Source organism: Notothenia coriiceps, unplaced genomic scaffold (genome assembly GCF_000735185.1).
Source record: "Notothenia coriiceps isolate Sejong01 unplaced genomic scaffold, NC01 NC01_scaffold00000492, whole genome shotgun sequence".
Classification (NCBI taxonomy): Eukaryota; Metazoa; Chordata; class Actinopteri; order Perciformes; family Nototheniidae; genus Notothenia; species Notothenia coriiceps.
In genome coordinates this window covers 449,444-466,708 of record NW_011333193.1, presented here as the reverse complement: position 1 = coordinate 466,708, position 17,265 = coordinate 449,444, and the positions used below count along the sequence as shown (strand labels likewise).

Below are 17,265 nucleotides of genomic sequence, written 5' to 3'. Positions count from 1 at the left end.
CTAATTTGGCTCTTTTTCAGGGATTGGGGTAGTTCTAAAGAACACCCAAAAAAAAAATTTCCCCCCAAAATACAACAATCAATTTCATTAATGGGAGACCCTAAAGATAAGAACAATCGTTGTTGTCATTTGTTCTACCTCGGGGGTATCAGGGGTATCTCGAAAACTAAAGCCTTTTTTGAGGACTTGCTGCTGGACTATTAAGACTACAAACCCTAACCCTATGGCACTCGAAGAAAAGTCAGGTGATTAATATAGTCAGTTGGTTCAAATGCTGAACGCATAACATGTTGTGGTCATCCATCCCATACGTAGCTGTTGAAACATTTGAGTCCGGGACAAAGTAATTCCAGTAGAAGGTGACGTGAAGTTCGTCCACATGCACGAGCTCGTATTACGCATTTGCACAATTATAGACTTAAATCCCCAGAATTCAACGAGGCATGCAGTAAGTCAGCTCCATGCTTCAGTGTATATTTGGAGAGGCTGAAAACAGAGCCGCAGCCCAAGCCACTTTAGAGTCATCGTGTATAAATAGTAGAGCCTGGTGATGTTGGCATCCCTCACTGAACATTAAGAGAGCACTGATGAAAGAGACTGAAATATGATTCACATTCAGTGAGCATAAGGCCATATTGTGAGAAGAGAGAGGCCTGGGAGAGTGGATGGGAGGGGGAGACGGAGAGCAAGGACGATGAAGATGGATAGGGAGCCATGGAGTCTCAGCAGGGGCGTTAGGGGGGAGAAACCAAATGAAAAGAGAGTTCATAAATTAGCAGGTAAAGCAGGTCATAGTCTGATTAACTAATTATATTCATGTTTCGATAATGATAAGCTTCATCAGGCCCTGCTTCCCTTCCTTTGAGACAAGCACATGGCTTCCAATTTGAACCTTGGGTTAGATAATCTGAGGAGAAGAGGCCCAGAATATAGAATGAGGAGCTCTGGCACAGAATCTTATAACATTTTATGAGAAAAAAAGACTTGTATTGTACAAAGAATTGTATAAAATCATACTTTTTTAACGTTATAAATATTTATAAAAGTATGAATAAGTATACAACAAGCAGTAGTTACACATAATGAAAACATAAGTGAAAATTCAAAAAGACAGAGAAGGAAGAAAAATACCTTATATGTCGTTCCCCACACGTGTATATTTCTCCATCACTTATAATTAATAATAAAAAATGCTGCAATATGTTGATGTCAAACACATTTATCCATTCAGATCTATGTGAAACACACACGTCTCATATTAAAAGTGTGTAAGATAAATCTAAGTGTATCCATGTCCTGTACGGCAGACCTCCAGCCTGCATTATTGGCCTGCTAATGTCCCTGTTAATAGGCAGCAGTCAATACACACAGGGACTTTCTGCAGCCAAGCTTTGAAACTCAAAATCATTGGACGTCTGTCAAGCTTTTAATTTATCTGCCGCTCACTAGATCTGGGTCAAATTTGTCATTTGCAAATGAGCCCAGTTGGGCAAGCTAAATGACTCGACCCTCCTCTAACAGCTTCCACCCGGAGTGACGCTGAGCAGGACACTTAACCCTGAAAAAAAGTGTGAAGCACCAAACTGTGGCTAAAATTGTTGGGAATTTGGCCTCAAACTAACAATTTAGAAACTATAATGTGTTTGTATCGCTGCTGAGTGCATAGCGTTTATTGGATCGAGACAGCAAGATTATTAGGCACACTTTTGAAAATAGCCTCTTGTGACTTGGTGATGTAGAAACTACCATAGGGATTACCCAAACCTCCTCATTATGGGCTATACTTTTTGTAATATTCATTAACTAGGTGTTATTTCAATCCATTGGATTATTAAAGAGGGATTTATACTCCCCGTAGGTTGATGTTCAGAGCTCCCTAAAGCAACTGCATTTTTTCCTAAACTGTATAACCATTTGCAGTAAGTGCCTCTGACTGAAATCCTCCTTACTGAAAATGGGAAACAAATAGCCGTGTTGCTACTATACTGGCCTTCCTGTAGCAAAGCTGCCCCGTGGGGAGTGCTAGTAATGCTAAAAATAGCAGCATGTTCTGTCACAACGTCCAACTGCTCCATTCGAGCTGCTCAGAGGCCGGCGGTAGGCAGCTGTGCTCGTATGGGGCAGATCATATGTAAATATGTGGGGATCAAAGAGTGGCATATGCAAAAGAAAGTCTGCCTGGGATCACACAGTTAATTACATATTTAAATGTGCTATGTGAGCTTTTTGATGGACATTTGAATGTTTTATTTCCCTGACTTAGGCGTAGTCACAACAGAATACAGTTCATTGTAGTGGAAAACAAATACTGTCCCATTTCCCTATAAACTTGTTGAGATAAGCTTACAAGCCGTAGCTACCAAATGCTTGTTAGCTTGGGTAATATAACCGCCTAGAGCTATTTTGTGACGGACTAGCACCGCCGCAGCCTGCTAGCAGTTAGCTTGCATGCTACAGCCTTCGACTAACTAGCCCCGCGAGTATATTGCTACATCTCCAAGATTGCGCTGTAACTTTTCTTGTTGTGCCCATGCCTGATAGCAACAAAATACGGATTGTATAAAAATATTCATTAAAAATATATTTCACCCGGGCGCTTCATAACACAAAGAGTCAAAAATAAAATTGAAAAACAAGTGCATTGTTTGTCAGGCAGACACAGGGGGAGGATGGTTCTGAGAGGGAAGAACCGCAACTATAGCTGAGGGAAAACTCTGACTTAATGTTGCATCATGTACCCACAAAAACAACAAGCAGCCTTTTCACCAACACGGCATGAGATGAAAACACATCAGCCAAGTTTTTTTACACTCTTAAAAACTATCGGAGAGGAAAATGGAGCACAAGCTGCGAACAGCAATATATGCTCATACATCAAGATGGGTTTTTTGCACCGTAAAGCAACAGTATGAAAATATCCCATCTGTTGCTGCACTGTTTGTCTGGGACCATAAATGTGAGTCATTGTATATCCCTGTGGGCTTTGTTCTGGCTCGCTATACGTCTGTCTTGTCTCTCTTCTATGTGGCTGCTCTCTGCCGTCTAGCTCTCACTGTGACGCTGTCTGCTTCTTTGGCCTTTAGTTAATCCACTCTGTCCCAGCTGGCCTAGGTAGAACATATTAAATCACTGTGACAATACAGACTCCCCCTCCCCGAGTGGCTTCCATTCCTCTTGTTGTCAATCGGACTTCTCCATGCCTTCTCTATTTGTTCATGTACTCTTCACTTCTTTATTGGCCCATGACTCATCTCTTTCTCTCATCACTCCCTCTTCTGTGCCCATGTTTGCCCATGAGTTCTTGAAATATTGATGCGCCTCCGTTGAGTCATAATGAGTACAGTCGATACAGGATTGCAAACAACAAATATTGTTTTCATGCTTCGACTGGATTGCAGAAAGGAATGCTTATGGTAAACAAAAAGCATGGCGAAAAGTAAACAGCTGCCAAAAAGGGAGGGGGGGGGGAGTGGAAGGGAGGATGGCATGAAAGCCGGGATGACCTTCAAATGAACAATGCACACTGTTGCATAACACCAACAAGTAGGAGGTGATAAGCCTTGGAACCAAAGACTGGCTTTAAAGACTGCTCGGTTAATTCCGTCATTCATGGTTTCCTGTGCATGTTTTGCTCTCAGATAACAAATGGCAAAGCATGCTTCAATAGTTCAATTAGCTAACAGATATCAGGAGTCTGACTACGAGTGCCAATGTTTCCTTTTATGTGAGCCAGACATGTATAGTCAGCTTAGCAACTGAAGACAAACTTGAGATCTGCATTGTAAAGCTAGGTATGATGATGTTGACATGTTGGTTAGCCAGCCATTAGCATCCAGACTGAAATAAACGATTGGATGGTGTTCTATCTAATTCTTTACAGACATTCGTGGTCCCCAGAGGATACATCTCACTGTCTACTTCCTCTTGACTGTTTCTATAGCGCCACCAGCAGTCAATGTTTTCACACACCCAGTAAAATATTGAAATAAACAGCATTTATTGGCAGAATTTGGTACAATTATCACTCCCAGTGGATGTCAACCGCCAATCCAAATTTGAATACTTCCAATACTTTGTGATAGGTAATCCATCACAATAAATATTGAGCTATACTATTTAATTAATCTCCAATGTAATGTCTCACTATCAATCACTTGATAGCAGAAGATGTTATGCCTGTTGACCTACATAATTAATTTCATATGTATCCTTTGTGGTTGGATACACAGTAACAGCTGATTTTTAACCTCTGCCTCACTCTGCAACATTCAGATGAACACATCAATGGGAGACATTTTTTAAAAACTCATTACATTAGCAAACATATCAAAATGATGTGGGTAAATGTGAACCACATTTAAATGAAAGTAAATGGGCTGTACAGTTGATGGAACCTATTAGATCTTTTCGTGCATCTCCATCTCTTTTCTCACAATAGCTGTCTCTTTCAAGGGGACAATTACCTTACATAATTAGCAACGCCTCTCACTCTGGCACTCATTTGTTCATTCACTCATCTATTTATTCACACAGCCTGAATGATTTAGCCCCAGAGATTGAACCATCGCTGTTCCAGACAGCTGCAACCACCACGGCTGAGTGTTGGATCCAAAGAAAGGTGCCTGAGGATTAATTTCCCTCTAAAACCTGCCATACATTGGGCTGTGGCTTTTTATTCCAATTACCTTTCTAAACATAGACATAGCAAGCACAGTAAGTAAGCAACTACACACAGTCTGTATATTAATACGCCTCAGAGGAACAATTATAATAAAATAAAATACTTTTTTAAATAAATGAAAAGGTCAGCTCAGAAAATAAATCTTGGTTCTTGCCTGTATAATTTTAATTTATACAAATACATTTTTTAAATAGTACATTAATTAAATTCATGGGTGCAAGAAGAGCACAGACCCCTGCCAAGGCCCTATCTCGCAATTTTAATGAAAATGAAAAATTATTTATGTGTCTGCCCTGTGATTCAAATCCACAAAAAAATGAAAGAGGTTCCTCCTTGGCCCATGTGACACCCTTAAATAAAGTGTTATGAAAATCAGGACACTATTATTGCCTTAATCCTGAACCACTGCACAAAAGTATTACCTAGTGCGATTTTTTTTGATTCGACATTGTAAGAGGGAATGATCATTTATAAAACATTATTCACATTATCATAAAAAAATATATTAAAATGATTAAAACACGATTATTTTCAAGAGGATCTGTACAATAATTCCTGTCATGTACATTCAATCTAAACAATAGATTTTGATATGAATGTGTAGCCACCTAGCCGAATGACATCATCAGGGTTATTTGTACAGTAGTCATCGTTCCTCTCGTGCCACAGTAGACATTATACAACTGCTTTTAACTAAGTAGGAATCAGCATGACTAACTCACCCTTATGTGTTATGTTGAGTTTGTATATTTCCTGGCAGGATTCCCTCACAGTGTACATATATAGGCAGCTTGTTTTTAGCCCAGCAGATTGCCCGTGATGGCTACTGAAGCAGCTGTCAATCACTCTCTAACAGAAGGTTAAGGTGGATGGCAGTCAATAACTGTAAGTAACATTCAATGAAGTCATTTTTTTTAAATGTGAGAATCACCACAACCAAATGTGTACACTCACTAGAAGACATTATGACCAACGACCTGATCCCTCTTCCTGCATAGTAACAGTTTAAAATGACTGCTACTGTATGAACCTTTACCTCACTGCTTTGAATTGTTGAAGAAGGTCAGGCGTGTTTAGAAAAGTAAATCCAAAGCAACTGGTAGCCTCCGTCAGCCCGGTGATTTGTTTCCTGTTGTAGAATCTCATGAGTCATCCTTGAGAGCAGCCACTTGTTATGTTATGCCAGCAGACCCATAAGGCTGCGTTCACAGCCAGAAGCACTCAGTCCTAGAGCTGACAGGGACTGTCCTGAACTTTATGTAAATACAGCGTCTGTGTCCACATGCTCAGATTCACTCATGTTTGCACCATTGGCCAACAATGGATCCTTTGATTTAAGTACCCAAACAATGAGTCACGTGTGATTGACGTCTTTAGTTGCCCCGAGCTACAGTGCTTCCCCAGAGACATTGACATTAAAGGAACTAAAGGCACAGGGAGAGCCAATCAGTGAAGCCTGAGAATTGATTTGATGTTTGGATGTTCAATAGAAACCCGGCATTCACCTGTAAGAAAATCAGGATAACAAGCGTGCTGAAGAAGCACTCAAGCAGGCCAGGGAGCTCTCGACACTCAAAGTAAAGAGAAGCCAAGATAGGAGAGACGGAGAGGAAAAGCAATCCAAAAATAATACCTGAAAGTCTTTAAGGAGTTCCTCCCGGCAAGGTGGGCGCCCTCTCTCCTCCAGAATGTCACACCTGATATCGAACCAGCGGACCAAATCGATTTGAAGTGCTACTGTAGTTTCACCAACTCCGGTAAAAGCACTCCAAGAACATTTCTATTTGAGTCCAAGCAGGTGCAGGAGGGCTTAGTTTTGGCAAAGTTTCAACTTGTATTCAAACTAGTCAAAAACCACATTCATTTGCCCAAATTATTCATGTGTTTTTAGTACAAGCCTTGAGTGATGATCCAAACACTACAGGTAGATAATGTGCTACAAAATGACTAAATATACGTATCTACTACTACTCCAAACTCCATGCAGGCTCAATAAAGTCAAACATTTGATTTTGAGTAGTTTAATAGTCATTACATATGCCTTAAAAACATGAAACTACAAACATTGTTACTCTAAACATCACCAATTAACACATCATAACATTTGGCTGGCTGGTTGCCAAGCTACCTCACGGTGACAAAAATACTTCTTTGTTAGGATTAAACTTAACTTTAGAGGTGCTGGCAGCCATATGTTTCCTTCCGTACGACCTGCTTCTAAAAAAAAAAAACGTATTAATCATGTTTGAAAAGCAACACTGAGAGGCAGGGCAGGGCGACAAGGACATTCTTTCACAGAGTGTCACGTATTTATTTACAAAGCAGGGTAGAAGTGTGTGTGAAGGATGAGATAGAGAGCTTTAGAGTGATTCAAGTCTTGTCTGCCTCCAAACACCTGGCGCATCGCTGCAGGAACGGGCCAAACACCAAACACCTCTCGCATCTGAGGTTGAAATGTGATTTCCTCTCCCATGGTGAAAAAGCTTAGCCCACATAATTCAGGTGAGGAAAATATGCCCCCATGCGAGGAATTGGTACATCCTCACAAGTGATATCCTCCCACTTGAGAAAAACCAAACGTTCTGGACTAATTGACTTATTAAGGGTGACATTTTTAAACAGAGGGATTGGGGGGGAGACAGAACACTTGAGTAGAAAGAGGCGGACAGCCCTCCTCAGAGACCCTCCGTGCACCATGGCATGCCATTAAAGTTCTACTAGTAGCTTGTTAGAGGACAAAACGTTGACAGCTGACACAAGAAAATCAGTGTAGAATAGTCCCCGCATGTGTGATGGCGAGCCCACGGTCTCACGGATTGTCCCTCTAATAGGCACCAATGTAAGGATGGAAGGTGTCCTTGTTATTTCCTGTTACCATGGTTTCTCCAGCCCAGGTCCGGCTGCCCTCGTCGTAGATGCACATGAAATGGTCCCAGATGGCCGCCATTGATTTCATTAGCTGAGCTTCTTTAAAGAGGTGGCAGTGATTATTATTTTTATTCAAAAGGATTATCTCTCACGACAGGCAGGCAAGGTTTGGACAGATTTCACCAAGCACTGTCGCTTATTACCTCTGTCAGTCTGTAGGAGATACGCGGAGTCACCACCACCATCACTACCCCCCTCTTCCTCTTCCTCCTTCCTCTTCCCCAAAGAGAACATATGGCAGGTGCTCAGAGCTAGATAGTTGGGCTGTGACACTGCTGCTATTCATCCGGTTATTGTATTTGTTCAAATGCATAACTGCAGTCCTCCCTTCTGTGTGCAGTAATCACATCAATACCCGGTGAACACAACATTGTTTCTTTTTAGGGACAGGACAATCACAAATGTAGAATCGACTAACCACAGATTAGTTCCCGTTCTTAGAAATCTCAACAGGAAGCTCAAAGATAACGGATTCAACTAAACACAATCCTTTTTGTCATGTCTGTTTTCAGGTTATTATATGACTTGCTGCTCCTTGGTATACTATATAGAACATACATTTTAAAATGGACTCACTAGACTGTATTCTCTGAAGCTCTGCCTGTGCCCTTGACCTGCTTTTGATAGAGTTTAATAGTTTTTCGTCAGCCGTCAGTTTTTTCTTGGTCGCTGGATGCAAGAAAATATATATTTTGTATCAGTTACCACGCCTTCACTGAGAAGTGATAATGTCGGGGCTTTAGTTCACACTTACAGAGTTTGGTTCTAACAGTCGGTTTGATCTAGTCATGAAGAGTACTTTTTTTATTTGTTTATTCTGTTTTTAGACCTGCTGTGTACACATACATTGTACAAATAATAAAAAAAGGCAAACAAATTCGAAGACAGTTTTTCCTGCACGGCATTCAAGGTGTTTCACTTGTTTTACAAACAGAAAAGTGACAAAATATTGAGTTAATTATAAAAAAGAGAGTTTGTGAGACCTTTTTATCAGTAATAATAATAAACGTATGAGGATCTTTTTTATTTGCAGATGACATTTTCTTTCTGGCAGTAAATTGATTTTGACATCCTGAACCGACGTCAATGCTCCAGACAAGGAAGACATTAAGACGTACTGTTTCACCTTTTACTTGATTGGTTGTGATATACAGTACACTACTTCTGTCTAAAGGCTCTCTCTTCTTTAACGATATTCAATATTCTGTCCAACTGTGTATTCATATAAAGAGAAAATCGTTCCCAAGCACGCACCACATGCACTAGATGCATAATTTACTTGCGACATTGGCTTTAAGTGAAGTGTAAACAAGCCCATCAGACAACCAAAGAGAGATTAATGTTTGAATCTCTATAATGGCTTTCGTTCAGCGACATTCACTTCTGTAACCAGCTGTAATGAACTCTAGCCACCACAAACTCACGCACACACACACGGCTTTCACACAAACCTTCACCGCGTGTGCACTTAATCATCCCCTGAGCAAAGTAACACCCCGCCGTAGACAAAATACTCTGTCTAATATCAGCAGGCAAACACAGAGCGCTGGGGAGCTGCGGTTAGCGGGCGCTCCTGCTCCTTGCAGCTCACTGATTTGAGTTTCATTCAATGTGAGTGCCACTACAGCAGGAGAGAGACAGTGACAGAAAGGAAGAGATTATGCTTGCATGCGCTGCCATAGTGTGTGTGTGTGTGTGTGTGTGTGTGTGTGTGTGTGTGTGTGTGTGTGTGTGTGTGTGTGTGTGTGTGTGTGTGTGTGTGTGTGTGTGTGTGTGTGTGTGTGTGTGTGAGAGAGAGAACTATGCATTTTGTGTTTTGGGGGGATTTGCTAAATGGGATTTTGTCCTTTGGTGTATTTTTTAAATTATGGTTGACACTTTCCTGAGGGGAAAAAAAGGANGTGGTCATTCTGAAGTTATGGGCTTTTTGGTCACCTTTCCCATATTCGGCCTGGTCTAATTTGGCGTTGTTCTTTAGAACTACCCAATCCCTGAAAAAGAGCCAAATTAGACCAGGCCGAATATGGGAAAGGTGACCAAAAAGCCCATAACTTCAGAATGACCACACTTTTCCTCTTCAGATTTGCTGAGGTATGAACCAGGTGGCTGTCCTACATCACCGTATAGTCAGACAATTATTTAACTAAAGAAATACTGAATTATAGTCCTGTAAACGTAGCTTTAGTTTAGACGGAAATTGTACTTTTTGGTGATAGGAACATAGGACTCCATTACTGAATTGTCTAGGGTGCTATTGAACACTAACCAGTAGTTGTATGGAAATATCTGGTACAGTTCTATTGCAAATGAGATTTCTTTAGACATAGGCCTCTTCTCTGATACAGTCACATTCCGAATGGGGGAGAAGTGGCACAATAGCCTATAAATTAAGAATGCTCCCTCTGATGATCATTATGTTTGGAGAGGGAAATACCAGGTGGCTGAACTACATAACCAAATAGTCAGAATATGAGTAACTCAATACAATAAAGTGTATTAGTTCTAAATTGCAAGCCTCTAAAACATAGGTGTAAATAGTACAGGTTTTATTGAAAATGGAACCTTAATTCAAAGTACAGTATACAAATCATCAAATAATTCTGTGAGAGGTCAAGTATATTGATACTAGAATATAATGTTAAATGTCAGGTTCCTCAGAAACATTAGGGGACACATTTTGACATTCTGCACAGCAGGTGCAGAACTATGTACAGGGAAGGCCAACAGAGAGGCACTGGCACTTTCCACTCTCTCCACACTTTGCATCTTTGCAATACAAGTGAGTAATGTCTCTCAATTCTGTAGGTGCTGGGGGTTTTGTAAATAGCCCTGGTTGAATGGCCCCATCTCTGACAATCCACCCCTTGCCAACAGGACTCCATAACAAGGGTTTGGGTTCGGGCTGTGACACCATATTGCTGTCTGAAACATTGCTCATGTTGTTGAAATGCATCCTCTGTTGGCGGCAGATTTTCCGAGGTTTTTCTGTTGTTGATTCAATTATGAACCTCAGTTCATCCAAGTTTGTGCACATCAGTCCAATTTCCTTTTTTCCATATAGCAGAAGCGCAAATTCTCTTGCNAGTGCCTCTCTGTTGGCCTTCCCTGTACGGAGTTCTGCACCTGCTGTGCAGAATGTCAAAATGTGTCCCCTAACGTTTCTGAGGAACCTGACATTTAACATTATATTCTAGTATCTATATACTTGACCTCTCACTGAATTATTTGATGATTTGTATACTGTACTTTGAATTAAGGTTCCAGTTTCAATAAAACCTGTACTATTTACACCTATGTTTTAGAGGCTTGCAATTTAGAACCAATACACTTGATTGTATTGGTTACTCTTATTCTGACTATTTGGTGATGTAGTTCAGCCACCTGGTATTTCCCTCTCCAAATATAATGACCATCAGAGTAAGCATTCTTAACTTATAGGCTATTGTGCCACTTATCCCCCATTCGGAGTTTGACTGTATCAGGGAAGAGGTAGGCCTATGTCTAAAGAAATCTCATTTGCAATAGAACTGTACCAGATATTTCCATACAACTACTGGTTAGTGTTCAATAGCACTCTAGACAATTCAGTAATGGTATATTTGATAGGGATTACTGTTTTTCTGATAAATGGGAGAAAAGTGATTGAGTCCTATGTTCCTATCAGCAAAAGTACAATTTCCGTCTAAACTAAAGCTAAGTTTACAGGACTATAATTCAGTATTTTCTTAGTTAAATAATTGTCTGACTATATGGTGATGTAGGACAGCCACCTGGTTCATACCTCAGCAAATCTGAAGAGGAAAAGAGTGGCCATTCTCAAGTTATGGGCTTTTTTGTCACCTTTCCCATATTCAGCCTGGTCTAATTTGGCTCTTTTTTAGGGATTGGGGTAGTTCTAAAGAACAACCCAAAAAACCTTTTTTTAAATAAAATTTGACAACAATCAATTTAATTAATGGGAGACCCTAAAGATAAGAAAATCATTGTTGTCATTTGTTCTACCTCGGGTAGGGGTATCTCAAAATCTGATGGCCCTTCCTGCTAGACTATAAGGGAAATGTCTCCATAACAGTTGTAAATTGGGCTATTATACTTCCAATGACGTCATCTGAAAAGAAGTAAGATTTGGTACTAAATATAGGGAAAATAGTGACGTATATTATTACTTACAAATAAAAGATCAAATGATTTGCTAGGATGACATTTCTTTAGTCAAGATTTAAAAATAGGAAATGTATGTACAAGCAAGTGATTTACAATTAAGAAGCATAACGTTTTTCCAATAATACCAATAAAACATTAGCGTGTTAGCAGAGTCATTTTGAGAATGTAAGAATTTTAACGTTAGCATTTAGTTCTAGGTACTGCTGCGCAATGTACTGTAGCTTAGAGTCAACTAGAATGGCCTTTTCTCATTCATTCGTTCAAACTTCTACATCAGCCCAACTTAAATTAAAACAATTCTTTCCCTGTGTGATGTACAGTATCAAATCCTCCAATATGTTATATTTAGCAGCTCCGGTTTCCTGCTTCCATCTATTCATGCTAACATGGGACCATTATTTGGCACCCTCACTTTGTCCAAGCACCCGTACCGAGTAATGAGACAACCGGGGCCAATTTCCACCAACAATGCAGAGACCCTGACAGCCAAAATGTTACTACTTAATGTGCTAAATTATGAGAAGATGTCAACAAATGTGCACAGCCTCTCAGTGAAATGCTTTCTAAAATATCTGTAAAGAGAAAAAGGCCTTGAGATGATTAAATGTGGCTGCTACCATGGCTTTTAGACACTATGTTTAACTGTAACAACTGTGTCTTTATGCTGTTCCTCTCATTCATCATAAGGTTTAATGATTGAGATTTAGTAAATGAACACACAGCCAAAGAATATTGAGTGCTTCCTCTTTTTTTGCCATGGAAATGATGCTGCCCTCACATTGACATAGCGCCATGATGAGTGATTGAGCAAGGAAGACTTGAGGTCTTTGGCTAATTGTTGAACACGTATGCTTTTGTAGGGCTGTGGGTGTTAGAGAAAAGACAATCTGAGTCACAAAACAATCTGTATGGAAGAAAGCCTGCAGATATGCATTCATTACCCAGCTATGGGAATGGATTATCATACGTTGGAGTGAATATGCACATGCTACTATAATACCTCTGGGGGAAAATGGGTCTGACAACAACACGGAGCCGACTTTCACGTCATTTTTTATTTGTCAAATCCATAAACAAAGCGAACGCCAGGTAGCCAATGAGTAATCTGAACGAGACAAATGAAGCGGGGAGTTTCACAGCTGTGTTTGGCTCGCAGCAGAACAGAGCAAGTATTCTACGAGCCAAGGCGCGAGCAACAAGTCATCATCACACAACAGACTAGCAATGCGTCACCACACGGCTCCGCTGCCAGCTCCATTAAAAGATTTGAATCTGCGAAAGTGAGACGAAAGAGATGCCTGGTAAAAGTTAATGGAATTTTTACGAGCTCAATGGACTTGATGAGGACGCGGGTGTCCTCATCAAGTCTGGATCAATTTCTTGCAGACACATTGTGGCTTTTAGTTTATTTAACGTTTAATGAAGTGCGTTTAGGAAAGGTGTTGCATAATGATTGATTCTTTTTTTTTCTTTTAACGCGGGGAAATGGCTGACAATTAGCCAAAAGGCAGGACTATGAACATCTTTCAACATGTCAGTTGAGATTCGGCAAAGAGACAAGAAATTGCTCGGAGAAGTCGATAAAAAGGAACCGCATATAATACATTTCTCCATTTGCTTCAATTGACTTCTGACATTTGAAAACAGGCTATATTCAAGAGCACACGCTGTAAGATCTATAACGAAAGATATGGTCACAGGAACAAAATGCCAAGTATCTTACTGACCATGAGCCAGACACATAAAAAATGCAAGAGTGATGTAGTGACAGTGATGATACGAGTTGTGAAAATAAACCAAGGCAACATTCCAGACCTGTGGAGCCACTGTCTGAATGTATGTAGACACCTCATTCAGAGTCAGCCACCTAAAACAGTTCCTACTTAACCATGTTATCCTGTTAGCCAGGTGTCATCCCATGGCCTGAGATCCGCTTACATTATTTTGTGTTGGGTTAAATGTACCAAACCAATCATGTTTCAGCAAATATGCAAATCCTGATAATCTGACACCTCTAATCTGAACAGAAAAGCGATTTGAAGACACCTTCAGGCGTTGAGAATGAACTCTAATTAACTGCAGGTGATTAGTAATCGTCTCACTGTGATAAACTCCTGATTAAGAGCACAACATTGATCCTCCTTTCATGGAGTTTATAGGGTTCATAGAGTGACAGTTTAACTCAAAGACGCTCCACTGCCACCCACTGGCAAACAGCAGCCATCACATCATGAACTTAATAGTACAAAATAATGGAAATCTTTCTTGTTTTTGATGACGAGCCTGTTTTAAAATGCATGTCAATAACAAAAAAATGCGTGCATGCATGCTTCTGAGAATTCTTTCCTCCCTCCCTGCATGATATAAAACCATTTTAGCATCTGTCTCATGCACGTGCATCAGTATGTGTGTATCTTGCCCAGAAGGTCAGACAGATGTTTGAAACACGAGCCAGTGTCCCTGGAGGATCAGCTCGCCACACACGCTCTTTTGCACACGAGATAAAGCTCTGCGTGACGCCACATCTGCGGCTGTTGGAAGCGCCCGATGAGGATGTGGGCCACAGCTGAGCGACCACCTGGGAGTCTGTCACTCATTGTTATGGCTGGCCGTCCAATGACGTCACACCGTTTAAATAAATAATACAGGCCACGGGAAGAAAAATACAGCGCATCTTTAAATATTAAGCTCAGCCTCAGCCAGTATACATGCTAATTTTAAGCTAACTCGTGGTCACAAAGTAGCATAGGGTTCTGACATTGAATTGCAAGACCAATGCACTCTCCAAGTACTGCTTTCCTGCATTAAACCAAAGCTAGCTCGAATTGATTGGGACATAGCCTACTATGTCTGTCTGCTGTTCAGTGCTGAGCAGGGAGAGTACTGTGTGAGTCCACTCCCTGATAACTCCAGATGACGGAGCTCGAAAACAACGCTGATTGGAGCAGTGGGAATAAAACAAAACTGTATAGAGTTGAGATTCTGGGTCTAATAAATAGTTTATAAGTATTTGCTGTAGCAGCTTTAATGGGTCGCACACTTCAAACAAAGAAGGACTGATAACATTGAAGCACACTAATGGTTAAGTAACATATTATTTGTCAAGAGGCATCGTCCTGCATGGTGTCACTAAATGGCGTTTGAATGACAAGTCCATTTTTGAGCCCTTTGTGTGTTACCACTATGCATCTTTTTGCTTTTCAAATGTCATATAAAATGTCAAATATGAAAGGCTCAGAGCAAGTGCTTCAGAAGTCAGTGGATGTAATATAAAGATATAAAGATATAAAGAGCGTAAAGTAGGGAGGATGGGATGCATGGCAAGAAAAAACACAAAACTGCCTGCTGTTCACATCCTGTCTTAATGCAAAACTCAAATGTTGACTTACGATGTAGTTTAGTTTGAGTCGACAACATTAACAAATAATTAACTTCAAATGCGCCATGTTTCGGTTCACGTGGACCAATTTAACCCAAAATCATGATCTTTTTCAACCCAAACCTAACCAAATAGTTCTGTTTTATGTGGCAACTTGAGAATGACAACAGGGTGTTAAATGACACACTAAAAGCTTAAAATGCGTGGACACAACATGCAAAATGTCCTTTAAAAGTGGTGTGCTATGTATACTCTCTCCTATGAGATCATGTTTAACAGTCAAAGAAATACTGGAATGTTGAACAGCCATAATAAAACCAAAGAGGAGGTCTTGTCTCTTGAGACTGTTGTGGCTCATAGTTACCACAGCAGCCCAAACACGTCTGATGAGGAGAAACTAGGATATTAGCCTTCACAGCTGGACAGAACAGCAAAAAGAAACCATCAAACGATGCTATCTTAAACTCTTAGCTCGAGTGATGTGGATCATTAACCACATTAATCCGTTTAATGTTTCTCAAGAGCCAGATGTGATTTCTAACAGATTCACATTTCTCTCTGCCTCTGGCCTGACGGAGAAGCTTCTCTCCACTTCCAGTAGCAGCCGACATGCCAATTACCGGGGTTATTTTTAAAATCCTGCTTAACCATAAAGCCCCCCAAAATAGGTCTCAAATAACAGGGTGTCGAATATCACCAACCCTGTGGCACAGATGCAGCCGCTGTGTATCAGTGCCACCAGCAGTCAACACTGGCACACACTGAGAACCACATTCCCCATAATGCATTGGCCCCTGTTGATTTTGTGTTTAGAGTTTCAAATGTTCCATGCCCAATCATTAAATCATTTTAATGGGGTTTGATTTGATGACATTGGAGCAAAAAAGTAGGTCATCTGGGCCTTTTGGTTTTATCTTCAGACATTTGGTAAATGAGTGGTTTTCCCATAATGACCCACTTCAGTTCCAAAAGACTTAGATTTTCCTCTCAGAGAAGCCAGCTGAGTCAGAAAATCAAAGCGAGAGAGAGAGAAGGCCACCCTCCTCTCTGGCAAAGAGACGAGAACTGAAGCATTTTTCACCAATGAAACGACGGAAAAACCCAAATGAATCACATCGAAGCAAACGGAGGGTTAAGCGACATCCTGTTTTGACTTTCCAATTCTTCCAGAAATATGTCAACAACATGGTCAAGCAATATCCGCCTCGAAAGAGTGATTATATAAAGAAGAAGCTTATAACAGTGATATAAACATAGTGCACAGTGTCAGCACTCAGAAACTAGATCTGTATGCTTGAGGCATGACCTCACACTCACCACAACTGACTTTACGTTGTAAGGTTGAAAAAAGGAATTTACTTGGAGAGATTTGGAAAACACAAACACAATGAAAATGCGGAGTGGCAGTTACTTACTGTGTTTCCAACGCCAGGCTTCTCAAACATCCTCTTCAGGTTATCAAGTGGAATGTCAAACCTCTCAATCCTCTTCGCAGCCTGCAGGTCCTCTCGGAGCACTGGATCGTGTGATGCCTCTACCTGCGGCCCAGGGGAACTCTGGGAAACGAAGCCCGAGGTCGCCGACACTGCACTCGCCACCTCCTCTCCATTTCCTGATTGAATTTCCATTGTTGTACAGAAACCGTATCTCCCCCCTTTTTTCCCTTCAGGCTGGCACTTGGAGAGGAAGTGTATTGTGTGAGGTGAGTCAGCAGGGGTGAGGACGTTTTAAAAGGGTGAGGATCGGAGATGGAGATGCAGGAGTGGGTTCCTCTCTGTCTGCCAGGCTCTCCGGGTCTTGCAGGCACACTGAGTGGCTGAAAGGAAAAGGAGGAGGAAAGGGAAAGTTCACAGGGGAATTTTTTTTCCTCTCTCCCCTGCCCTGTAATTACTCATGCATACACAGAAGCCTATGTACACTCACAAGTGGGCTCAGAAAGGCAAATTGAGATATGAGTTGAGAAAAAAGGCCAAAGAAGAGACGACAGGGGAAAGGAGAGGGGCTGCACGAGTGAAAAAGTGGAAAGAAGAGGGAGAAGTTTGACTGATTCTTTAATATAACCCACCCTAATACTCTGTAACAACTCAACAACTTCAGATTTCTATAGATAACA

The 17,265-nt window shown here is 40.9% G+C and overlaps 1 protein-coding gene across 1 annotated transcript in view; it reads right to left on the bottom strand.

Annotated features, from left to right (window-relative positions):
- Positions 1-16,959, bottom strand: part of xirp2a (xin actin binding repeat containing 2a) — a 42,563-nt gene extending 25,604 nt beyond the window's left edge. The window contains exon 1 of the mRNA XM_010781405.1: positions 16,568-16,959. Within this exon, the coding sequence (XP_010779707.1) occupies positions 16,568-16,780 (213 nt within the window). The 5' untranslated portion in view covers positions 16,781-16,959. The remainder of the gene's footprint in view (positions 1-16,567) is intronic.
- Between the last annotated feature and the right edge of the window lie 306 nt (positions 16,960-17,265).